This window comes from Zalophus californianus, chromosome 11 (assembly GCF_009762305.2).
Source record: "Zalophus californianus isolate mZalCal1 chromosome 11, mZalCal1.pri.v2, whole genome shotgun sequence".
Taxonomy (NCBI): domain Eukaryota; kingdom Metazoa; phylum Chordata; class Mammalia; order Carnivora; family Otariidae; genus Zalophus; species Zalophus californianus.
The window spans coordinates 14,543,954-14,569,433 of NC_045605.1; the positions used below are offsets into that span (position 1 = coordinate 14,543,954).

Below are 25,480 nucleotides of genomic sequence, written 5' to 3' on the forward strand. Positions count from 1 at the left end.
ATAATTAAGATTTGTCTTTAGGTGGGAGCCTCCCTCTGTCCTGGGTGGACCCCCTTAGTCATGTCAAAATAAAATAAGTGTGTGTCCTTCATCTTGGACCAAGCCCTGGACATCCACGCTGCTCCAACTTTGCTGATTCAAGGGAATTAGCTGGGGAGGTTCTTCACCTGGGAACTCAAAATTTCTTCCCCTTTCCTCTAGGCTGATAGGCAAGACACCCTCCCATAGTCTTCATAGTTCCACAAGCTTCGCTGCTGTGGAAGGTCCAGCAAAGAAAGTTGAACTTCAATCTAGAGGCCAGGGTTTGGATTCTGCCATTAACTAGGAAATGTCGCCTCAGCTAGTCACCTCCATGCCCTGAGTTTCCTCTTCTATTTAAAATGCAAACCTGGGGGCGCCTGGGTGGCTCAGTCGTTGGGCGTCTGCCTTCAGCTCAGGTCATGATCCCAGGGTCCTGGGATCGAGCACCGCATAATCGGGCTCCCTGCCCGACAGGGGGCCTGCTTCTCCCTCTCCCATTCCCCCTGCTTGTGTTCCCTCTCTCGCTGTGTCTCTCTGTCAAATAAATAAATAAAATCTTAAAAAAATAAAAAAATAAAACGCAAACTTGCCATTTTACTCTCCTGTCCCAAACCCTTCAGGGATGCCTATTGCCCACCCAGTTGAAATTCAAACAACTCCCTCTTCCCGACTGCATCACCATCTAAACCTATGAGAGAGAGGCATTCAGAGAAGGGGGTTCTGTCCCTTCTGAGCTCTTTTATGTTCAGCCAAGAGGGAGTCAGGCCAACAATGAAGGGAGATGGACATTAATTAGGTTCTGTAGACAACAGCCAGAAGGCTCCTCCTGGAGCTGGGGCTGGCCTCTGGTGGCCCCCTCACCTTCCACCTATGGTTCTCCTTGATCCAATGACTGCCAAGTGTCCTCAGGCAGTCTCCTTCTCTCTGTCTCCTTCTTGGGGTCAGTTCTGTCTAGGGCTCTTTCCCTGTTATGTGTAGCTCTGACACAGTGATCACAAGGCCTGGAACTTCCCCAATCACCAGTTCGGGGACAGAAACTACAAGTGTGCCTGTTACCACAATTGAGCATGGACTTCCTACCCTCCCAGAAATCCACCCTACCCGCCCGGGGGGGGGGGGGGGGCGGTGCCTGTTTAGAAGCATCATCCTGAGGACCAAGATGAAGTAAAGTGAAAATGAGACAATGCAACCATCCGGAGTTCAAAATTTGCCCTAAAAATTTCCCAGTATGGCCATGGGGACAAAGCTGTCTACCCAGCTCCGCCCACAGGTTCCCTGGGGTTCACCACATTCCCTCCACCCACAACACTCAGCCCTGAGCTGTTTCTCCCCCCCCCCCGCCGCCCCCCACCCAGTTCACTACACATTTGTCTTTTCCAAGAGCTCTTCCAAGATGGGAAAGGGCATTGTTTATATGGTAGTGAAAGCATGGGTTCTGGAGTCAGGGATCTGGACTGTAATCTTAGCTCTGCCACTCACCCAGTGAGTGACGCCGACAAGTGACTTACTTAATCTCTGACCTCACCGCTCCATCTGTAAAACACTGGTAACAAAGCCAATCTCATGGGGTAGTAATAAGGATTAAATGAGACAATGTTGGGACACCTGGGTGGCTCAGTCAGTTGAGTGCCTGCCTTCGGCTCAGGTCATGATCTCAGGGTCCTGGGATGGAGCCCCACATTGGGCTCCCTGCTCAGCGGGGGGCCTGCTTCTCCCTCTCCCTCTGCTGCTCCCCCTGCTTGTACTGTCTCTCTCTCTCTCTCTCTGACAAATAAATAAATACATAGAATCTTAAAAAAAAGAGTGAGGGAGAGAGAGAGACAATGTTGGCACCTTCATCGGGATACCTAACATTAGCTGGTATAACAAAACTTCCCAAATCTCAGTAACTAGATACAACAAGAGTTCACTCCTCTCTCAAGTCACAGGCTCACACAGATTGGGTGTCTTTACTGAATAGCTGCCCTCCAAGAGATGATTCGGGGACCCAGGCTCCTTCCATCCCCTTGGAGTCCTCCCCTGGACCCCCGCCACCTGGCTCACAGCATAACAAAGACAGAGTTAGAGGCCAGGCCAGAAAGTAGCACCCATCAATTCAACTTTACATCGGTTAAAACCCAGTCACACATTCCACCTAACTGCAAGGGAAGCAGGAAATATAGCTGTTACGAATACCAGAAATCATAGAACCATAGTGTGGACTTTTTAGAACACGGAGAATACATTACTGAATACAAACCAAAGTAAACATACGAATTTCTCTTTTAAAAAAGGTATCATAATCATATGTTGGACATAATTCCAGTTCTGAGTGCTTTCTATGAAGCAGCAAGCTACATGAGGACAGCCTATATTCAAACTCAGGCTCTGCCTGAAAAAAACGTTAATCTATGTTAGCCATTGTGATGTTCTTATCTTAAACCAGGAAGGCTGATTTATGCACTTAACAAGGTTTTTCAAAAGTGCCATGTTCCCCAATCTCTAAGTATATACTTCTGTCTGGAACCCCCTTCCTCTCCACTCATCACCCCACTACCTCCCACTCATCCCTATCAGCTTGGATGTCACCTCCTCCAAGAAGTCTTCTCTATCGTCTACCCCCGTTGGGGTCGAGTGCCTGTTTCCTGTGTCCCCACGCTAGTGTGTACTTCCCTTCCCAGCACACTTCTCACAGCTTATTAAAATCTCTCTTTACTTTCTGTCTCTAGCTAAATAGCAAATTTCTTGGGGGAAGGGACCTTGTTCTGGACACCATTTTATCCTCAGCTTTAACACAGTATCTGGCCCAAACAGAGTGTACAGACAATGTTTGTCACATGAGTGAATTAAGAAATCTGACCCTCGGGGCACTTGGGTGGCTCAGTCGTTAAGCATCTGCCTTCGGCTCAGGTCATGATCCCAGGGTCCTGGGATCGAGCCCCGCATCGGCCTCCCTGCTCTGTGGGAAGCCAGCTTCTCCCTCTCCCACTCCCTCTGCTTGTGTTCCTGCTCTCACTCTCTCTCTCTCTGTCAAATAAATAAATAAAATCTTAAAAAAGAAAGAAAGAAATCTGACCCTCCTTCAAAACGGCAATGAGGTAAGACTTTTAAACTCTTATAGCCCAACAACAAAAAAAAGAAAGTAAAGCGTAAAGGCAAGTTCAGCAAGAAACTGCACAGTGTCCTCCTCCTTCAAAAGGTCAGTAGGAACTGAGAAGTCATCTCAAAAGGTGGCCCCACCCCTTGGGTCATGCCTGGATACCTCTGAGCAATTGGCCACACTCTTATAATCTTTCAGTTGAGCAACAGAGAGTGCAGAAAACATTCTCACACATTACAAACCCTGGAACTCTTTCTCCCAGCTGATCGGAGGGTGTGGCAACAAGAGCTGTCCCCTTAAGGGGGGCTCCGACTGACCCTGTGTCCTGTTGGGCCTGCGTATACCACTCTCCACTATCCACGGAGCTGGGGCATCCCTGACCTTCACTCATCATCATCAAAAAGTGTGGTCTTCCTAGTCCTAAAGTAGACCCTCCGACCCCCAATAGGACCCCCTCCTCAATACTCGCACATACTCTGAAGCAGGTGTCACGGTGCAACCAGATGAAGTGGACACAGCGTGTCTCCCATGCTCCCACATCTTCGGTGCACCTGTAGTGAAATCTCGGATGAGTCAAGTGATATTGAAGCGTGAGTAACCGATGATACGCTACCCAGTTCTCTAAGAATGCTATTAACCCAGCGGGGGCAGGGACGGTGGGGAATAGCTCTAAACGTGAGATTTCAGGCAAGCGAGGGAAGCCAAAAGGAGCTGAGGGAGGTTGTGGGCACCCTTCCAAAACTATTAAGTCAGAGATGGGACTGCCTATTCTACCGTTGGTTTGGCTCAGAGCCCCACACCGAGGTACTAGGGCAACACCAAGAGTCACACACGTGTCCTAGCATTGTTCCCTGAGCGCCTGGGACAATCTCCTTCCCCAACTCCGAGCTAGCGGCGGGCCTTGGCCACAGCTCCAATCCCAACCCTATTCCTCGGGCAAAACCAGCTCTGACACCCGCACCCCACCTTCTGCACCACCGCCACCCACCTGCCCAGGCCTCTTTGACGCGATCACAGCGTGGGTGCCTTGGAAGCCGGGAGGGGTTGGTCAGAACCCCGCCCCCGGCCCGTGACGGCCCGGCACCCGCCGGGCCCCTGCATCCTCCCCATTCGCGGGGTGGGGTGGCCAGCGCTCGGCAGTGGGCGCTCGGCCCCGCACCCGTAAGCGGACGCTCGGCCTCGGGGGCGGGGCTTCTCAGGGCCCCGCCCCCTTGACGTCAGCCCTTGCGGGGCGTGGGCGGGACTGCCCGCCATCCCCGGCTTTCAGAGGCAGACCCGCCGAGCCGCGGCTGGAGGCGCGCAAGCTCGCTCCTGCTCCGGCTTCGGCTCCCGCTCCGGCTCCCGCCCCGGAGGATGCGGCGTGCCTAGGATGCTGCCGCGCCTGGTAGTGCTGCTGGAGGTGCTCCTCAGCCTGCGCCTCGGCTCCTGCGCGCGCGGTAAGGATCGCAGCCCGGCCCTGCCCTGCCCTCTCCGCGCCCGCCCGGCGGGGCTGGATGCGCGTCCACACCCGACTCGCGCTCTTCGTCGCCCCTACGTTAAAGTTGTGCGTTCCACGGAGAACCCCGTCTTGGCTGTCCCTCTGGGGAGGGGGGCGTCCATTGTCTACCCCATCCCAGAAGCTCCCTCATTCCGGCAAGCCTGGATCTCAGGCTCCCCATTGTGGAAGTTGGAAGAGCATGAAATTGATGGGGGGGGTGGATAGAGAAGTTCAGTGACACCCACCCACGCACCCCCACTTTATCTTCTATCCACCTCCAAGCGAATCAGAAACTTAGTCCTGGCCTTTTTTTGTTGTTCTAGTTCAACTGGTAAGAATGCTTTCCCCTCTGGGGAATGACTTTGATCCCCCATCTGACTCCACCTTCCCCTTAGCCCTCCCCTTAACCTACTTCTTCCCCATGCCATTCCCGCCCCCATCCCAGGTCTTGTCCCCTACTATCACCTGTTGCTCCATCTGATCATTCCTGCTCCTTCTTTAGCCCCTAATGTGCTCCGACTGCCATCTGCCTCCCTCTCCCTCCTCCTACCCCTTAGCTCAGTCTTCTAACCCAGTCAGCTATCCTGGAAAGTTTCTGCAAGAGAGAAGAATAAAGCCTGGAGAGAGAATGCCAGGGCAGGGAGGTGGAGGCACGGAGAGTGGAGCCAGGGAGAGCAGGGACTGAAACTGCGTCTACACCAAAACACAAAGTAAAACCTGCAGTCAGCCATTCACATGATCGAGAACTGAGTTGGGGATATGCAGCCCCAACACCGCAAAGACCCGCTGCGTTTCTCACTTTCCGTCTAACGTTTTGAAATTGAAACAGCCTTGAGGATCAAAGATAGTGTAAAAAGCAAGCAAGAAACAGGAGAGATGTACTTTCTAAGTGCAAATGACAATTCTAGAAGAAGCATTACTAGAAAGATGGCAAGAAGTTAGAGAACAAAGGAAGCCTGCGTGGCTGGCATATGGAGAGAGGTGAAGGGATCGAGGAGGAGAGAACAGACTGGCTATTGGCCTTAACCTACCTCATTGTACTTGATTGGCAAGACTCTTAGAGTACGTGTATTTACTACATTCTTACAAATGAGAGGTTTGGTGAGGTTAAGTAATTTGCCCAAGTCACCCTGGCAAGTGTTAGTTTGAGGCTCTTGAAGTTGGAGTGCTCCATGTTGAATGGGGGGCGGGGGCAGGAGAGGGAGTTAGACAGTGGTATATAATATCTCACCGCAGAGCCAAGGGTGCTGGCTCTGTGTGGAAATGTCAGCACAATCTAGAACCAGACCTGCTTTGTTCTGTCTGTCCTCACCCAGCCTACATCCCTTCTAGACGTGGGGGAATGGGGCAAGCATTCAGCTTGGGGTTGCCCAGGAGACCTGTGAAGAGAAACAGGCAGATGCCAACAAGCAGGGTATCTGTGTACCCCCAAGAACTCCAGAGAGGAGGCCTTGGGCTGGAGCCAAGGCTGGGGCCAGGGTAGGGACCAGGGATGGGATGGGGGCCAGCCCTGGGATGACACTGGAGCAAGGACAGGGACTAGCTCATCTGAGACGAGAGCTCATTGCTGACAGACATACCTTAGCTCTCAGCCCATACCTTCTCTCCGGAGATACATCAGACTCCCCTTGGCTCTTCTTAGCCACCACTTCTGTTTCTGATCACAGACAGTGATCTAAGGATACAACACTAGCTCTGGAATCAGACACATGTGGATTCACTCTGCCCCTTATTAGCTCCTTTGGCCTTGGGCAAGTCACTCAACCTTTCTGAGCCCCTATTTCTTCTCCGGTAAAATTAGGGCCATAAATGTCTATCTTGTAGGGCTGGTTGTGAGAATTAACTGAAAGAACATATGTAAAGTACTTAGCAGAGAGTCCAGCTCACAGTAAAGTAGTCAGTAAATGGAAGCTGGTAGGATTCTGGCCACCATCACCATCGACATCTTCATCGCTGGGGGAGGGCTCTGAGAGCTCTGATGTTGACACTCTTCTCGCCAGGGACAGATCTGCCCAGCCCTCTATCTGCGTGGTTTGAAGCAGAATTTTTCTCCCACGTCCTCCACTGGACTCCCATCCCAAAACCGTCAAACAGCACCTACTATGAAGTAGAGCTTCTGAGGTATGGAAAGGGGAGGACGGAGAAAGGAGGGAGGTGGGTGCAGGAGGGGGCACACGCATCCCCTTCACTTCCCTGGCACAGGAAGACATAGCTGTCTTGTTATTGAAGTAACACCAGGAAGGATGCTGGTATATATCAATTGGTTGACAAGTACTGATTGATCCCCATATGTGTTGAGCAGTGTAAAGGGAACTCTGGGATGAGAAAGCCAAGGTATTTCCTTTTCCCTCAAGTTTTTTCCATCTTATTGGAGAAACAAGAAAGGCATCCATAATATAATTGGAAAACAAGGAAACCCTAACGGACTGCAAATGTAATTGGGAGAAAGCCTGAGAAATCAGGTTGTATTGTGGTGGGTAGCAAGCCTTCCTGGAGGAGTTGGAAATCTGTTAGATATTCCAGTCTAAGAGAAATTGGTATGCAGTCCCAGAACCAAGAGAGATCCTCTTGCAGTTAGATGCCCAGGACCAGAGAAAATACGCTGCAGGCTGTACCTCATGGGAGCTCTCTCCCTGGGCCCCTTGCTTTCCTCTTAAAGGAGGTAGGTTTGAGCGCAAGTTCTTCTACCAGTGCCTTACCTGATATCTCCCCAGGTATGGGCTAGAACCCTGGAAGTCCATCCCCAGCTGCAGCCAGACCCAGGTGTCGTTCTGTGATCTCACTATGGTGACCCTGGACCTGTACCACAACAATGGCTACCGAGCCAAGGTCCGCACGGTGGATGGAAACCAGTACTCCAACTGGACCTTCACCAACACCCGCTTCTCCGTGGATGAAGGTGCTTTTCCTCCCCTGGGCCTAGAAGATGGCTTTGGGGGTTCCTTCCTGCCAGAAACTCTAGTCTAGAATGTGACTCTGTTCCCATAGCTCACCATTCAGCCTGGCTTCCCGGGTAAGGACCTAGTTGCCCAAACAACTAATCAGGACTTTTGGGAAGATTTAGATGAAAATAGCCAAGTTGTTCAAGATTTAAAAGGGAACTGGAGTTGTTTATCCTACAAAAGAGAAGTCTTGGGGTGGTTTGGAGCAGCTGAGTCACAAGGGCCAGACCTGTGTTCTTGTAGGGTTCTGGAAGAGGAAGTAAATCCAAAAGCACTCAGCACAGGGCAAGAAACAGTAGGCAGAATTGGATCCAGTCCTCAGTCCTTAGGGCCCAACTCGCAGTGATCAGGGTGTAAGGCTTTGAAGCAGGGAGATGCTACTGAAGAAGGGTTGGGGGTCTCTCTCAGCAGACATAAGAGAAAAGGGTAAGCCCCAGACTTGATGGGATTTTGCCATTCTATGAATTGGAATTGACCATGCTCTCTCTATATGAGTGTGGTGAGCCTGCTCTGCAAAATTCAGAGTCAGAACGAATGGTCTTCAAGATATTTGGCTCCCAAATGCCTACCTGCAGGCCAGTGCTTAGCTGGCTACAGAAACATTACCTGAGGAATGTGTTTAAAAACCAATGTGTCCAGGGCCCAGCTTCAAAAATTCAAGTTCACTGTGTCTTGAGTGGACCCGGGGCATCTGTATTTGTAAGGTACTTCCCAGGAAGTCTTTACGTGCTGCCAGGTTGAGAAAGCAGTGGCCCAGGTTTTAGGGTGGGTAAAGCTTGACCCTAGAGGCCAGGCATGGGCAGGGCACCCAGGCCCTCCCCAGCCTGCAGGCCTCATCATTTTGCCTCCCCACCAGTGACTCTCACGATTGGCAGCGTGAAGCTAGAGGTGCACAATGGCATCATCCTCGGGAAGATCCAGCCCCCTAGGCCCAAGATAGCCCCTGCGGGCGACACTTACGAAAGCATCTTCCAACACTTCCGCGAGTATGAGATTCAGATTCGCAAGGTGCCGGGGAACTACACGGTATGGGCCTCCCCAGGGCCACAGGACATCTGTATTTGTAACGCAGTGGGCTCCCTGGGCCTCCCTGTCAGCGGGGCTGGCGGTACCTTCTGTGCACCCCTGGGGAACTTTGCTGGCAGAGTAAAGAGGGAGGGCGTGGGGCAGGGGAGGGAGCTGAGATGACCTCAGCCCTCAAATCTATGCTCCTGCCACTCTGAAAAACAAACTGAGGGTTCTAGAGGGGAGAGGGGTGGGGGGATGGGTTAGCCTGGTGATGGGTATCAAAGAGGGCACGTTCTGCATGGAGCACTGGGTGTTATGCACAAACAATGAATCATGGAACACTACATCAAAAGCTAATGATGTAATGTATGGTGATTAACATAACAGTAAAAAATTTAAAAAAAAAAATCTATGCTCCTGCCAGGTGGCAGGGAAGACATGGTCCACTAGTGTCAGGCACCACGCAAGACATTTAATAGCTATTATTCCTGATCCCCTGGCAGGTGGATATTTTATTCCATTTTATAAATGGGAAAATGTGGCTCCAAGAGGCTATGTAATTGCCCACGGACACCCCAAGTGGGAGATCTGGAATCTGCCAGATCCATCCTCTTCCCACCATTTGATGCCAGCCCCTTCTAGGAAGGCCCACAGTGTCTATAAAATGTTCCTTTTCTCTTTTTGTACAAAATAAGTCATGTTAATCACAGAGATCTTGGGCTGCGTTGATAATACTGGGTTTGTCATGTCAGGGAAAGGACACTGAAGGGGGTGGCCTGGAGCATCTCTGATGGCTCGCCCACTCTCAGCTTCCATGGTCCATGAATCAAGGGTAGATTTTGTTTATTGCTGTTTTTGTTTCAGTTCACAAAGGAGAAGGTGAAGCATGAAGACTTCAGCCTCTCACCCCCTGGAGATCTGGGAGAGTTCTGTGTGAAGGTGAAGCCATCTCTGAGCTCCCGACTGAACAAGGGGGTATGGTCCAAGGAGGAGTGCGTCGTGCTCACCCGGCAGTGTGAGTCTGCGGTTGGGGCTGCTGTCTGGGGGGGCAGGAGGCAGGAAGGGCCTCACACAATCCAAAAAGCATCAGTTGAGGACCACTGAGGCCAGGGGCACTCCCCCATAGGGCCCTATGAGAAAGCTCCTATTGTCCCCATTTTAGAGATGCGGGACCTGAGGCTCTGTGGGTCTGAACAGCTTTCTAGGGCATGGTGGCAGAGCGGGTCTCTTGATTCTGCCGGTGCTGGTGTTCTGCTTGAGCACAGTTGTGCTTCCCAAGAACCGCTACCCCACCCCTCCCTGCCCCAGGCCCACTCTGTCAGCTGTGGTAGTTCCTGGTTGTTACATCCCTCTGTCTTTTCTTGAGGCTGGGCACAGAGCGCCTTCTCCTTGTCTCCCCTCCCCATTGGAACTGAGCTGACCCCTGCCAGAGCTGCTAAAGCCAGGCTCTCCGCCGGTGCTGGGGAGGGGAGGGAGGGGAGGGAGGGGAGAGGCCCTGGGATGTGAAGGCCATGGTCTTGTCCATGAGGATCTTACCGTCTGGCTGGGGAGACAGGGCATGCCCAGAGGAAGCTGTAAATAGCAATTCAGGGCAGCATATGCCCCAACCAGTCATGCCAGGCCAGCAAGGCCCAGCAAAGACAAGAGTGACTCCCTATATTTCTACATTTCAGTTCATGAAGGACACTCACAAGTTCATTGTCATTTAGCCTCACTCTCATTTTAGGCACTCTCATTAAGGCACTATCCCTGTGTCAGGCAGCCTTAAGAGCTTTTTTAACATTCACTCACTGGTAGAAGAACTAAGTTTTGTGGACAGGTGTGGCTTCAAATCTCAGCTTTACCACTTACGAGGTATATGATCTTGGGTAAGTTACGTAAACTCTCTAGGCCCCGGGATCCTATTCTGTATAGGGATGATCACAGTACTCACCTCCTAAGGTTGTTATAAGGATCAGGTAACATAAGTTAAGGGAGGTGGTGGATGATCAGTGCTGTGTACTTCACAATCATGTGGTAGGCACTATTATTTTTCCCATTTTATAGATGGAGAAACTGAGGCTCAGAGCGGCTGAGTCAGTGGTGGAGCTGGGACTGGCACCAGGCCTCCATTCTTACCTGCTGTCCCATCCTGCCCCCCGTTCCACGTGCTGTGGTGTGAGTTGTGTGCAGAGCTAGAGGCAGAGTTGGTGGGTCTAGTGAGAGAATCCCTTCAGGACAGAGGCTGGAAGGCCAGGCAGGGATTTCCAAGGATCCAGAAGCATGTGGTTGTGGCCTGGAGGGGGTCACCGGGGGCCACTGACTGAGTGGCTCCTGAGAGTGGCCGTGGATTCCCGGGATCCAGGTCACAGACACATCTCTCTGGGCCTGCAGATTTCACCACAACCAACCTCAGCATCTTCTTCACCTTCGTCCTGCTTCTGTGCGGAGCCCTGGCCTACTGCCTGGCCCTCCATCTGTACGTGTGGCGCCGGAGGAAGCTGCCCACCGTCCTGGTGAGTCTCGGGGGGGAGGCCACTGGCCCATCCTTCCTCACCATAGCAGGACTCCAGGAGACCGGGGCTCCCTCCCAGACAGTCCCTTCCCTCAGCCCTGACATTATCAGGAAGCCCCTTCATCAAGGATCGTGGGGACAGAGGGAGGGCTTAAATGCAAAGCCCAGTGCTGAGAACATTGCCTTCTAAGGGCCCCCGATAAGACACATACTGAGTAGTCCCAACCCCCCACGTGCCATTTTGTTACACTTTACTAACAATTGGCCATGGGCCAGCCCCTGTGCATCAGTAACCTCTGAAGTAGGTGGGGTTATTATCCTCATTTTACAAGGGAGGAAACTGAGGCAGAGAGCGATTTTTTTTTTGCCCATGCACGGGGGCCAGGGAGCCAGGAGAAGTCAGGAAGAGCCCAGTCTTTCCCACCCCTGCCAGCTGGTGATGATGAGTGCTCCAGAAGAGGAAGAACACGGGGCTGGAAGCCCAGGCCTAGGGCTACTGCCAGAGTGGCAGGGAGCAGAATGAGGGGTGCTGCCCGGGAGGAGGGGTTGTGGAGGCGGCCAGGGTCTCTGCCTCCCTCCCAGGGCATTTCCTCTTGCCACACAGTGCGGGCAACTGCTGCACTTGTGCTAAGCCAGCCTCCAGAATGCAGCTCGCAGCACTGAGCAGCATGTCCAAACCTCTGCCTGGCCCACCTAGGATTCAGGCTGCTCCAGAGGTTGCCGCCACACCCCCACAGTGGCCATCACTGTGAGGGCCACGGGCTCTGCTGGGAAGGACCGGCTCCATCGGGGAGGACCTTCAGTTGGGAGGGCTACCCCCCCAAGAGGGATCCCAGGATTTCTAGGAAAATAAGGAGAGAGACACCCTCCGGAATTATGTTGAGTAAGAACTCTAGGGAGTGGGGATGTGGGGAGAGAAGGGACCACCTGGCCTAATTAGGGTCTTTGTCTGGCAGCAAAGGACTATGTTCCTAGCTCCAGTGCCCTGATTAGAGTGGTATGATGAAGAGCCTTACAGGATTAAAAAGTTCTTCCTGTGTCTAACTGAAGTGTGTAACTCATTGTCCCTTCTCTGTGCTCTGGGGAGATTCCGTTCCACAAACATGTATGCATCGGCCTGTTTAACAAGTGCTCTGAGCATGTTCTATATGCAGGGCCTGGAACCAGGATGGGGCCTGCCCTCAGGGACGGATGACGACAAAGCAAAGGGGTGGGGGAGGCTGGTCCTGGTAACTGTCTGTAGCGGGGATTCCTCGGTGGGCGTCAGAGCATCTAGGAAGAGATCAGTGAAGTGGCCGTTGAGCTACAGTTATTGAGCACCAACGACAGGCCACATGTGGTCCGGGAAGAAGCTGATTCATGCGGCCCTTGGTCCCAAGGGGCTTGATTACAGCCCGGTAGGGCAGCCAGCGTAGAATCTATTACTTCTAGTGCAAGCCAGGGAAATAGGCCCAGGTGCAAAATGCCAAAGGAGACAACACAGCCTCTGGGTTTTCATTCCTCTGTGCCATTTGGATCACAGAAGTGAGCTCTCCTTGAGAATGTTTTCCTTCTCAAGATAAATGCAGCCCAGTTGCCTTCACCTAATGATGGTGGTCATTACTAACTTCATGAATAACTTCGAGTGCACAGAGCACTTTCACATTCATATGCTTATTCCCACTCATGCGCTGTTCTGATCTGCTCTTTGGACAAATGGGGATTTCAGATCAGGACAGTGGAGTACAAATCGCAGGTTTGTTCTCTGCCGCTGTGACTTTGTGCAAGTCATTTCACTTCTCTGAAGTTCGATTCTCTCCTTAGATTGGAGAGTAAAATTCAATTTGCCCAATATTTACCGAGTGCTTTCTTTGTACCAGGCACTGTTCTAAGCACTTGCCATGCATTAACTACAACATGAGGAGGCTGGTACTGTCACTATTTCTGTTTTATAGGCGAGGAACTAAAGCACAAAGAGGGCAAATAATTCAGCCAAGGCGACACGGCTGATACAAGGCAGAGCTGGGATTTGAACCATGCAGTCTGGCTCTAGAAACAGATTATCCTTAATCACCAACCTGTGTGATATTCATAGGAACTCAACTAATTTAGAGTTGCATTCAAGTCCAAACTTACAAAGGGAATGAGGGCAGGTGTGCTCAGTGAGTCAGTAAGTCGGTCAACGAACTTTAAGAGAGCCTCCTATGTGCCAGCTCAGTTGGAACAGAGTGGCAGACAAAAAACTAGACAGCTCCTGTCCTCAAGAAGCTTATATTCTGCTGGGTGTGGGGAGTAAGTGTGGCTAGAGAGCAGGTTGTGGTGGGAGGCAGAAAATAAATTTAAAAATTTCAGGAACCAAGTGCCAGGAAGAAGTAAAGGAGGTGAATGTAGAGAGTGTCGCAGCACTGCCTTAGCCAGGATGATCGGGAAGGCCTCTCTGGAGAAACATCTGAGCTGAGACCCGAATGTTAAAACGACACAGCCAGAGAAGGCGCTGAGAGAAGTGTTCCTAACCACAGGGCATAGCATGTGCAAAGGCCCTGAGAGCACTGAGCTGATGCATGAGCAGGAAGAACCCCAGTGTGGCTGAGACGGAACAGCTAGTGGGAGAGGGATTAAGTGACTTTCCCTGGGACTCCAGGCAGGTTGTGGGGAGCAGCTCCTCCCCTGCTGCTAGTTCTGTGCTCGTTCCATTGCCCCACGTGGCAGCCACCCTGTATTTGCGCAAGTCACTTAATTTGGTGAACTTTGGAGAAGTTAATTTGGTGTCTCACATCCAGCATTTTAAAAAATGAAATGGACAAGCGAGGATAATGGAGGGGACAGGATGGGACAGGGTAGGACAGACTAGAACAGGAGAGAGGAGGAGTGTAGATCACGGGACCCAGCTAGTAAAAAGTATTCTCTCGTGAAACTGCTTTCAGTTTATGGGATATCCATATACAGGCAATCATGGAACACATTTCTTATTTGGGATCATAGTCTAAAGAAGTTTGAAACACACCTCTAGATCTATCTAGATGAGTCCAGCTTGCTCTCAGGTTTGGAAAGGACTGTGCTGGGGCTGAGAACATATACCGTTCCCGGCCAGCTCCCGTTCTGCCTGCCGTTCCATCTGGGCTGCGAGCGTGCAGGCCTGAGCCAAACTCAGAATCGCACTAAGAGGAAAGGTCGATTCTGAAATGAAACAAAAAGGGCAAGTGGCTCTGTGGGCTCCTCGGTTAGAGCAGAACCTTCTCGAGCCCGCCCCCTGGCCCCAGGGCCAAACCTGCAACGCTGGAGAGGGTTCCCGCAGGTAACCCTCGCTTCTCTCACTCTGCCCTCTTCTCTCCAGGTCTTCGAGAAGCCCCAGGCCTCCAGCTTTGTCAGCCAGCTTCCCTGTCCCGAGCCCCAGGACGCCATCCATCCCCTGGACGAGGAGGCCTTCCCCCAAGTGTCCCCAGAGCTGAAGAACTCGGAACTGCACGGCAGCACAGACAGTGGCTTTGGCAGTGCCAAGCCATCCCTGCAAAATGAAGAGCTCCAGTTCCTCCTCCCTGCCCCCCACCCCCAGGCTGGGGGCACCGCGGGCAAGGGGGCGCCCCTGGAGCTGGAGGGCAGCAGCGGCAGCAGCAGCAGCACGGACAGCGGGATCTGCCTGCAGGAGCCCGGCCTGAGTCCCAGCACTGGCCCCAGCTGGGAGCGGCAGGTGGGGGACAGCAGCCCCGGCCAGGATGACAGTGGCATCGGCCTAGTCCAAAACTCTGAGGGGCAGCCTGGGGACGGGCAGGGTGGCTCCGCCTTGGGCCCTGTCAATGCCGCCGGGCCTGAGGAGCCTGAGGAAGAAGACCCAGCCTCAGTGGCATTCCGGGGCTACCTGAAGCAGACCAGATGCACAGAGGAGAAAGCAGCCAAGACAGGCTGCCTGGAGGAAGAGCCCTCCTCGACAGATAGCCTTGGCCCCAGGTTCAGGATGTGCCTGGATGCCGAGGCAGGCTGGCCTCTACCAGTGCTGGCCAAGGGCTATTTGAAACAGGACCCAGGAATGACTGTCACTCCCTCGGGGACCTCAACTGTACAGTGGGACCAGCCAACGGAGGAATGGTCTCTCCTGGGCTTGACCAGCTGTGCTGACCTAGGAGCATCTGACTGGAGCTTGGCCCATGATCTTGCCCCTATGGACCGTGTGGCAGCCCCAGGTGGTCTCCTGGGCAGTTTTGACTCAAACCTGGTCACCCTGCCACTGATCTCCAGCCTCCACTCCAATGAGTGACTCAGGCTAAGGGGCTGCTTTTGATTTCAGCCACGAGGGCCCCCCGGGATCAGAAGTGACGCATGAGGCCAGTGTGAGCCCTCATTGGCAAGCCCAGTGGGGCCAGCCCTTGCCAGGCCCAGCAGGGCTGGCTAAGGGGCCCAGGGCAGAGAGAGACTATCCTGCTAAACTACTGCAGGCTGTATGGGTGGCGTCGGCCTGGGCTGCTGGAGGGCTCCAAAGACTCGGCAGAGCCAGGAAGGGCCGGGCGGAGATCTCCCTCCTCCGGGCTCTTCCTGTGCTGTAACAGATTATTTGCTCTGGGGAATCACTGGTTTTCTGGAATTGTGGGGAGGCCCAAGCTGCAGTCAGTAAGGACCCAGCCCTCCCCCCTAGACCAGCCAAGTGCCAGGGCCTCCAGCCGGATGGAGAACTGGCAGGGGGTGCGGGGCGCGGATTTCCCTGAAGGGGTCATTTCTGGGAGGACAAAGGAGGGAGCAGAGGCCAAGTTTGATCTCTGGGATGGTCAGAGCTGGTCAGCCTGGGATGGTCATAGGAAGAAGCTTCCCGGCTGGCAGTCCTCCCAGGCAGGGAGCTTGTCACGGAAGATCTTAAGATGTATCTGTCCCTGTCAGCCAGTCTGCCACCATCAGTCAGATGCCACGGCTCTATAGAGCCACCAGGGGATGACGCCCCTGTGGCCGAGCCACTCACTACCTCCATCCTGTTGCCCCCACCACCTTGCTGACGCTACCAGAGGAGCCACGGTTCTTTGTATTGGGCAAAACTCAACACTTCAGGTGGTCTCTGGGCTCAGGCACCAGCTCACCCTCCCCAGAGGGTCAGGGTTGGGACCCACGCTAGTGTTTACTGCTAGTGTCCAGCTACAGACCCACAGGACATGGCACTGGGCTCCAACCCATGCTCTCTCAGTGTCCAGCTGTGAGAGCTTGGGCCAAGCCACTTCTCAGAGACCCTGTTATCCTCTGATAGCATATGTGGAATAGTGACTCAGTCTCCAGTGGGCCTTCCATGCTGGATGGTAACCAAGCTGGCATCAGGGGTGACGTCCCCAGCCTGGTGTGACCCTAGGCTGGGAGGAAGTTGTCTGCAGAACCTATATCTGCACAGAGCCAGCTTCTTTTGCATGCTGGGAATGAACAGATTTAGCAGAAGTCTGTGGTATCATGCTAAGAGGACTACCCAATCCTGGGCCCAGAAGGGGACAGGTATGGGCCCTGCCTCCCCATAGTCCGTTTGGATTCTATCTTCAAAGCAAGTTTACAGTCCATGGGCAAGGAAGCTGGGGGGAATGACAGGCCTGGGGTCTGCCCGCCCCGCCCCCTTCCGGGTCACCACTCGGCCCTGCATTTCTCTGTGGCATTCTGAGAAGAGACACTCCAGCTCAGGAAATCCACCCAGAACAACCCCTGACTCCCCCACCACATCCTACCAAGAAGCTCTGATGTGCCAGTCTGATAACTGAACTCCCTCTCGAAACTTGAGTTTGCAGGAAGATTCCTCAGGGTTCCCTTGAAAGTTTATTTATTTTGTTCACTTATTTATTGAAGAAACAGCATGGTACAGTGCAAGGATTCTGAGTATTTCAAGAACCTGGAGGTTCTAGTTCTGACTCCATTGTTTCTTGCATCTCCTCATCTGTAAACTGAAGGGTCTCGGTTTCTTCGTCTGTAAATCTAGAAAGCCACGCCTGACATGTTCAATGGACAGGGGTGTGAGGCTCCACCAAGGCGGTGGATCTGAATGTACCTTGCACGCAAGGCTCTGTAAATCAGAGACGCATGTTTTTTTATTTCAATAAATTGTCAGGACCTCAGGAATCATGTGAAACCAGTCAAATTTCTGATCAGAAACGGTGACTGGTGGAAGCGTCAAGTTGTTGATAATTGAGGTTGATAACAAGTAAGATGTGTGATGTCGCTTTAGCAGGAACGAAGACTCGGGCTCAAGTCAGACAGACACAGGAGTCCTCACGCTAACATGAAGTATGTAATGGGTATGGATAACAGTGTTTTGAATGTGGCGTCCGGACAGCTGGAAAAGAGACCAGACCTCCCTGGAGCTCTGTCACCTGCCCCTCTCGACATGGAGGTGCGTCCCAGGGGTGCTTCTCATAAGGGCGGAAGTCATCTGCATTTGATTCTGAGAGCAGCCTGCTCTTTCCACGAAAAGCCACACGTGGGTTTGAGTCTCTCCCCAAGCTCAGCCCTGCGGATGGAGCAAACTCAGGGCCCTGGCCAGAGTCTCCAATGCACTTTGCGCTTTGTCCCATTCTGGATCCCCGAGGAGGTGAATGGGGACACCTCATCCCCGTTCCTCTGTGTCATCTCCAACGATGCTTCTCCCCATTTCACTCTGAGGAAATAACCAGTTCTGGGAAGCACCGATCCTATCACCTTCAGAGAACTTGACTAATATCACACCATTTGGAACCGATCAAACTGATTTGCCCTGGAAGCCTCCCTGTCCTATTGGTTAAGAGGTGTGGGGTCTCCTGGAAATGAGTGTCGGAGGTGGCCTCCACCCCCAGGAAAAGGCCCTCGAGGCACGTTGGATGGACAGCAGCAGAGAGGTGAATACGAAGATGGAAAGAATAAGAGGAATCAGCAACTGGGGCCAGCAAGAAAGCAAACACAGAGCAGCTGGGAGAACGGAGTCCGAGGATGTGGGCTCTGCTGCAGGCCTCGCCTGCTTCCCTCAGGAAGCATGAACAGGAGTTTGTGCTGGGTCTCCTGCCCGGCCCAGTCCGGGCTTGTGGGGGAAACAGAGTCCTTCCTGCAGGTGGTGCTGAGACGCTCACCGCTCACCGGCTTCTTGGGAATTGGATTCAAGTGCCCCACAGAAGGCCGTTTGTTCTTAAACTGAGTAATCTCCCTCGAGGGCTTTTCCAGGCTGAGGAATGTGTGATTCTGGGTTTCTATGAGCTAACGGAACTTCCTCTTAGTAAGGGGAGAGGGGAAATGGACCAACGTGGACTGAAGAGGAAATTTCTATTGAACTGTGTTTTCCCAGCTTTCTAAATAGCTGTATCAAAGAGTCTGCCTTGTCTTCCCTGAAGATCTCTACCCCCTGCAAGGCACACAACACACTATCCCAGAATACACACAGTCACGGAGGGGGCTCACTGCCCTGCTGAGTAGGAGCTCTCGGAGCCCCGCGTGGGGACGGTGGAGACAGGGGCGCCGCAGGCCATGTCCGCCGGGGACAGCATGCTGGTGGTCATGAGAGGCAGGTTCAGGCGGCGAGGGCTGACTTTATGTAGCCCCAACCTAGAGGACACCAGGTAGTGGGAGGCATGACTCATCCATTTCCTGTAGTGCTCACGGGTTTCAGGGTTACTTTTAAAGCACATCCACAATTTGAAATTAAATGCATCTTTATTAATGATTCACAGCACCTTTCCTATCAGCTTGATCTTAAGTTCACCTAGCTCCCGTAAACATTCGACTGGGCCGGGGAGGGGGGTGGGTTTGGACCCAATAAACACTCTGACAAGGAAAGGCTGGGTCATTGGATTTAGTGTTTTACAAAGATAACCCTGGCCAAAGCATAAGGCGTGAGTCAGACGGGACGAGGCAGGATGTAGGGAGACCTGGTTGGAGGTGCATGTAGTCAGCATTTCTTCATTTCTTCAAGAAACATTTTTAAGTGCCCACGCCTGGGTCCAGAGGGAACAAAAGAGATGCAGCTCCATGGAGGGGGCTATCTGGCTATGAAGCTAACAGACTAGCAGATACATCTTTACAATCAGCGGTGAGTGCCATGAAAGGAACTAAGATGGGAAAACAAGGAACGGAGACAAGACGCAGAGAAACTGTGAAGAGAAAGCTGTCTTAGTTTGCCCGGGCTGCCATAACAAAATACCATTGACAAGACACATTTCTCATCGTTCTGGAGGCTGCAAGTCCAAGATCAAGGTGTCAGCCAATTTGGTTCTTGGTGAGGGCCCTCTTTCTGGCTTGCAGAGGCCCCCTTCTCCTTTGTCCTCATGGGAGGAAGAGGGGAGGGGGAGAGGGGGAGAAGAGAGGAGGAGGAGTAAAGAGAGAGAGCTCCAGCTAGGCAAGCACCCTGGTCTCTCTTCCCTTTTTTTTTTATGATTATTTATTTGAGAGAGACAGCACGCCCTTGAGCAGGGGGAAGGGGGAGAGGGAGAGAGAATCCCTAAACAGGCTCCCCACCAAGCAAGGAGCCCCGATGCAAGGCTCGATCCCAGGACCCCAAGATCATGACCTGAGCTGAGACCAAGAGCTGGCCACCCAACCAGCTGAGCCACGCAGGCACCCGTCTTCCTCTTCCTATAGGGACTCTCATCACATCATGGGGACCCTGCCCTCATGACCTCATCTAACCCCTAACAGCCTCCCAGAGGCCCCACCTCCTGATACCATCGCATTAGGAGTCCAGGCTTCAACATACGAATTTGGAAGGGACACAAACATTCAGTCCACAACAGGCTTAATCGGTAATCCGATCCAATGACAATACTGAGCAGGGACAGCGGGAATGGAGAGCAGGTGACAGAATCAAAAGGCATTCTGCAGAGAGCGCTGGGAAGACTCCATAGCGGGCTTCAGTGAAAGAGGCACTGATCCCACTCGAACGTGGAGCTGGAGGAAAGTGAAACACGCACATGGAAGGGAGACGTCGTGTTGGTGAGTTCTGGCTCCCTATGACAAGTCACCTAAGGAAAAAGTCCTCTGGCAATTGGTCAGGCAGGCCTGGCAACAGGGGAGGGCTCAGAGCTGGGGGGGTTCAGATGTGCTCACGCTGACCCACCAGATGGGAGAGCTCACACCTGCGTGTGGAAATGAGCACACGGATCTGGCGACGGCCACGCCCCCTGCCGCCCACCTGCAGTGACAATACTCACCTGTTGCCCCCCCCCCCCCCCCCCGGCCTCGAGGAAAAGCAGGCTACCCTCCCTGTAGAGCGACAGGGGCCGTGCCTGTGCTCGGCACCCATCCTGCAGACCCCAGCCAGCAGCCTCATTAGTGCTGCAGCCCATCCCAAAGGTGCGGCTGAGCTGTAGAGCTGGTAAGCTCCGGAGCAGACTGGTACATGATTGGCGAAGGTCTGGGTATAGGGTGCCACACCCATATAGATCTACCAACACAGGGAAGGCGGAGTCGACAGAGGTCAGGGCCTCATGATGGCCTTGGAGAGAAGAGAAACATTCCTGAGGATCCTGCGGCCTGGTCACCGTGACCCTGCCAGTATTCCCTGCCCTCCACTGCCCGACACTCCCACCTACCTGTCCCCAAGGGCAGTTCGCAAAGGACCACCTGCATCAGAATCATCTGAGGGGTGCTTCTCTTCCTGAGCGTCTCCTCAAGGCCAGGAAGCTATGAATGCTAATTCCCAGGGTCCTGCTTCAGTAAACTGGTTACAGGTGATCAGGTACAAGTGACCCCCATGCACACTGACGTGTGAAGGTCACTCCTTTAGAGAAGAACTTGATGATCTGATGTCTGTTAAACTCTACCCTTCTCCCCACTGCCCCTAGATGGTCTCACCCAGTCCACGCCTTTAAATGCCACCAGGATGCTGCTGACCGTCCCCTTACTGACCCTCTGCTTCCACACCTGCTGCCATGGTCTAATAGCATGTGATTCGTATAGTATGCTTAGTCCACTATAGCAGCCAGCGTGATCTTTATAAAATACAATTCAGGTCATGTTATTCCCCAGCTGAAAGCCCTCCCCTTTGCTCCTGGTCCAAATGAGAGGCAGAGTCCCATCGACTTAGTACCTGCCCACCCCCCAGCACACACCACCTCCTGCACTCTCCCCCTTGCCCACCCTGCTTCAAGCTCATTTCCACCTCAGGTCATTTATTCAAGTGTCTCCTCAAACGCAGCCTCCTGGGGGAGGTCTTTGCTGGCCATCCTATTTAAGTATCCTCCCCATCTCCATTCCCTCCCTACCCCTAGCTTTTTTCCATCAGAGCACTTATTATCTGAAGTTATAGGACATATTTGTTTTTTTGCTCTTGCCTCGCTCTCCAAATAAAGTGGAAGATCTATGAATACTCTCTCTCTTTTGCTCACTCCTACAGTCCCACAACCAGGAGCACATAGTAGATGGTTTGTATTTGCTGCATGAATGAGCAAGTAAATAAATGAATAAAGATAAGCTTACAATGTTAGGTGGTAAGTGCGGTCTTAGCCTAGACTGTCCCCCCAGAAGCAAGAACCTGATTCAAGGAGTTGTGGGTAGGTGGCTTATTTGGAAGGTGATCCCAGGGAACAAGAGTGAGAAACCAGGAGAAGAAAAAGCCAAAACAAGGATATGTTATCAAGCTGGTCATGCTGGGAGCAACTGGGCCTTGATCCCTGGAGCAGGTAGAGGCCTCTTCCAATGGTCCCCTGAACACTGACAGGAGAAGCCCTGATCCAGCAGCTTCTGAGCTGGCTGAGGCTTCCCCCAGAGGTGTTAGACACTCTCAGACTGCTGGTGCACAGGGCTGCGTGGGCCCCGCCCACCAAGAACACAATGAGCCGGGGTGGTTAGCAAGTGATGTGCAGTGAGCACTGGAGACAAGATTTGTCAGCACAAAGTGGGAGCCCATTCAGAACTGTCTGGAATCAGGGTTGGAGCTGAGAGTGCGAGGTGGGGCACTGAGACACCTGCTGTTGTTCGTGCTGTGAGGGAGATGTTCCCAGGGGCCACAGGGGCATGTGACCCACCTAGGGGGTTCAATGCACATTTTTTTTGGACTGAACTTAAAGGAGTGAAGTGAGACTTATTAAATTATGCTAAGTGAGGTTGGGAGACTCTCCCCAAACTTGAGAGATGATAAGATCTGAGCCTGCCATTCAAACCTGGGGCAACAAGAAGACCCAGGTAGTCTAGCAGGCCTGAGTGGCAGGACGCACTGAAGGCACATCCCCTCAAGTGACAGAGTGTCCACCAGGCGCTCAGACTAATGGACAAGTCCAGAGATAGGCTCCCCCCTCAAAGCTGTTGGTCTGGAGATGCCCCACTGGCAAAGAGGAAGAGGCAACAGACCCACGGAGTGGAAACAGCACTGGGGTGGCCCGGAACTTGGGAGAGGTGGGTTCTCAGCTCAGTCATGTCCTATCAACTCTGGGCCTCAGTCTTCCCAGCCAAATGCAGAAAGTACTCTTCAGTCTGATTGTCTCTTGAACGCCCTGGAGATCCTGTGGTCGCTGAATGTATGCTTATTCCACTGTGAGCTCTAGAGAGGGGAAAATTCCCTGACTCACTTCCGTATCCCTGTATCCTTCACACCCAACCGATGCCTAACAGTAGAGGTGCTCGGTAAATGCAATGGAGAATGAATGCATGAACGAATGGATTTTCTCACAAGGAAAAGCATATGAAAGGGGTTGAAGAAGAAGGTTATCCAAACATGACCATGGCAAGGCTTGGCAATGGTAGCTTGAAGCTGGGTGGTTCCTTGGGAGACATTAGACTGAGCTCAAAAGAAAGCAGGCTGACCATAAATTTGACTTAAATTTTATCTTCAGGCCTGCCATCTTAGCTTAGTTGTATTATACCACGATTATTTCTTTCCCTGTGGTATTTACCCTATAGCTCTTAGGTATTGTAGGGACTCGGGGCTATAGACCAAACGAAGCCTAGAGCAAGGGGATGTGGTCAGGAAGCAAGGCAAAGGACCGTGAAAATATTCAGCAGTCATTCACTCCTTTAGCAGACATTCATTGAGCATCTGCCATGGGCAGGCCCTCTGGGAATATAGCAGGCAATAAGAGATCCTTCTCCGTGGGTTACAAGCCTGCAGCATGCGCGCGCACGCACACAGGCACAGGTGTCTCCGCTACCTCCTCCACCGCGCCCCTCCCCCAGCCCTGTGGGAACTGAAGTCACCCACGCTCTGCATCAGCCTCACAGCTGGAAGGGAACTCGGTGTCCTCAAGTCCAATGGCAGCCTTACCCAACAAGGCACCTGGGCCCCACCAGCTACTGGGGCTACCACGGAACGTGGGGCTCCAAACATTTTTCCACCCATCTCCTTCCTAATGGCTCCCTGCTTATATATGAAAAACCTTATCCTAAGGTGTTGGGGGAGGGGAAGACAACCCCCATGGCTCTGTAGGTAAAAATCCAGGCAACAGGGACCCCACCAAGGCCGTGGCCTCCAGCGCCGCCCCACCTGTTGTTTTGTTGGCCTGTTGCTACTCTGGGCAGACAGAACATTTTCACTTCTGGTCCCCAAATGTGAGAATTCACCAGGCCACTGGCTTCCTGTTTTGTACCAGATCTGCCTAAATCTGCTTCTAGACAGCTTTTGATCACTAAGCAGTTTTTTAAACACAGTAATGATATGCCTATGTGCTCCCACTTTGAGGTTCTTGGACCCCTGGGGCAGAGAGAGGGCACCACAGACGCGCTGGCCCCTGCACGGTCACCAGCATGAGGCAAGATTACTACATGGGAGCACAGCCCCCCACTCACCGCCCAGCCTCTTCCTGGGTCTGACCATTCCTTAAGGTAGACTTTAAACAGAAAGTCACTGTCTCTGTGTGCTTGCTCTGTGTCCAGATCTGTATCTGATGATGGCCACAGGGATGCACACGATTGAGGATGGGCAGAGAAAATCAAAAGCCTCGGTTTTCAGAGCAACCAAGACTGGACCAGAGATAAAGCAAAGCCCAAGTTCCCTGAAGAGACTGAGAAATAGTCAACATAATTTCCTGAGACTCCTGGCTATGGCCAGAGCCATATACACTACCGCAGAGAACTGGGAAAAGGCAGAAGACCTGAATTTTGCCTGAAGAAAGTACCCATCAAACAGGAGGGAGCATGGTTAATCTCAAGAGAGACTGGATGCCCCCACAGTGCCTAGCAGTTCCTGGCATATTACAGAAGCTGCATGAATGAATGATTGAATGGATACAAGGGAATAATCAATAATTCAGCTATGGGAGCCAGAGAGTATTTGTAATTAAAAGTGAGAAGACAACAGGGCAACTGAGTGGTTCAGTGAGGCGTCTGCCTTCGGCTTGGGTCATGATCCCAGGGTCCTGGGATCGAGCCCCACATTGGGGGGGGGGGTCCTTGCTCAGTGGGGACCCTGCTTCTCCCTCTCTCTCTGCCCTGCCCCTCCCCCTGCTTGTGCTCTCCTCTCTCCCTCTCTCAAATAAACCAATAAAATCTTAAAAAAAAAGTGAGAAGACAACAAGATCATCAGTCTTTTTTTTCTTTTCAAGATTTTATTTATTTATTTGACAGAGAGAGAGACAGTGAGAGAGGGAACACAAGCAGGGGGAGTGGGAAAGGGAGAAGCAGGCTTCCCGCCGAGCAGGGAGCCCGATGCAGGGCTCGATCCCAGGACCCTGAGATCATGACCTGAGCCGAAGGCAGCTGCTTAACCAACTGAGCCACCCAGGTGCCCAAGATCCATCAGTCTTAAGGAAGTCTCCCTGGGGAAGTGAAAATTGAGCTGGCATAAAGAAGAGGCAGAATTTGACAATTTGGAGGCCAAAGGAGGTATAAAAAAAAATAAAAGAATATGAAATGGACCAGCAAGAAGCTCAGAGCTGAGGATAGAGCTGTTCTCACCAGACCAGGGGACACGGAAAAGAGATTAGAGGTCAGCGGGAGGGGCCTGCTTCCTTGGGGGCCAGGGAGCTCAGGGAAGCTGTGAACTTGGACAGAGGCTATAAGTGGCTGACAAACCATTACAAAGAAAATACATTCTTGCCTTTGCCTGGCCTTCAGCAAATCATTTCACTGGACCCTGATCCTCTGTTCCTTCACTGTGAGGATGAAGAGAGACTGCATACGGAGCCCCTGCCCTGCACTCTAATACGTGCTCAGCAAACATTGGTTTGCTGGTAAAGAAGGGTTTGGTTGGGAATGGTCCGGTCTTAGATGCTGGTTAGATTTATCTAAAGTCAAAGAAAGGCTGAGGAATATTTCAGATCCTAGACCATCAGAGTTTAAAGGAACTGCAGTGGTCACCTGTCACCTCCTAAGTCAGAAAGTTATCACTATACTTTGTACTTGTATCTTTTGTTTAGTGAACACCTACTATGTTCCAGGTCCTCTGTTAGACACTGAGAATACAGAGATTTAAAAAAAGTACAGGGACGCCTGGGTGGCTCAGTCAGTTAAGCGTCTGCCTTCGGCTCGGGTCATGATCTCAGGGTCCTGGAATCCAGCCCTTTGTTGGGCTCCCTGTTCAGTGGGGCTTCTGCTTCTCCCTCTGCCCCTCACCCTGCTTGTGTTTCTTTCTTTCTCTC

General features: G+C 52.4%; 2 protein-coding genes across 3 annotated transcripts in view; one reads left to right on the forward strand and one right to left on the reverse strand.

Moving 5' to 3' along the window:
* The first annotated feature begins 4,380 nt into the window (after positions 1-4,380).
* On the forward strand, positions 4,381-24,314 carry IL10RA (interleukin 10 receptor subunit alpha). Of its 2 annotated transcripts, none has more exons than XM_027579069.2 (7): positions 4,381-4,536; positions 6,578-6,698; positions 7,292-7,476; positions 8,376-8,545; positions 9,392-9,542; positions 10,901-11,022; positions 14,335-24,314. In XM_027579069.2, exons 1-7 carry the CDS (start codon positions 4,470-4,472, stop codon positions 15,250-15,252), a joined length of 1,734 nt encoding a protein of 577 aa, XP_027434870.2. In that variant the 5' UTR covers positions 4,381-4,469; the 3' UTR covers positions 15,253-24,314. The 2 variants fall into 2 exon arrangements, with proteins under 2 accessions (XP_027434870.2, XP_027434871.2); XM_027579070.2 differs by having other exon boundaries at positions 6,584-6,698.
* The window catches only part of SMIM35 (small integral membrane protein 35), a 47,535-nt gene continuing 36,474 nt past the window's right edge, over positions 14,420-25,480 (reverse strand). Inside the window, exon 7 of the mRNA XM_027579074.2 lies at positions 14,420-14,505. The gene's annotated coding sequence lies outside the window, so the exon portion shown is untranslated. The remainder of the gene's footprint in view (positions 14,506-25,480) is intronic.

Bases quoted from the DNA above. Each gene is read 5' to 3' on its own strand.
- IL10RA (XM_027579069.2), top strand. From the start codon at position 4,470: ATGCTGCCGCGCCTGGTAGTGCTGCTGGAGGTGCTCCTCAGCCTGCGC. The intron at 6,699-7,291 runs GTATGGAAAGGG...ATATCTCCCCAG, and splicing joins TATGAAGTAGAGCTTCTGAG to GTATGGGCTAGAACCCTGGA. The intron at 11,023-14,334 runs GTGAGTCTCGGG...TCTTCTCTCCAG, and splicing joins GGAAGCTGCCCACCGTCCTG to GTCTTCGAGAAGCCCCAGGC.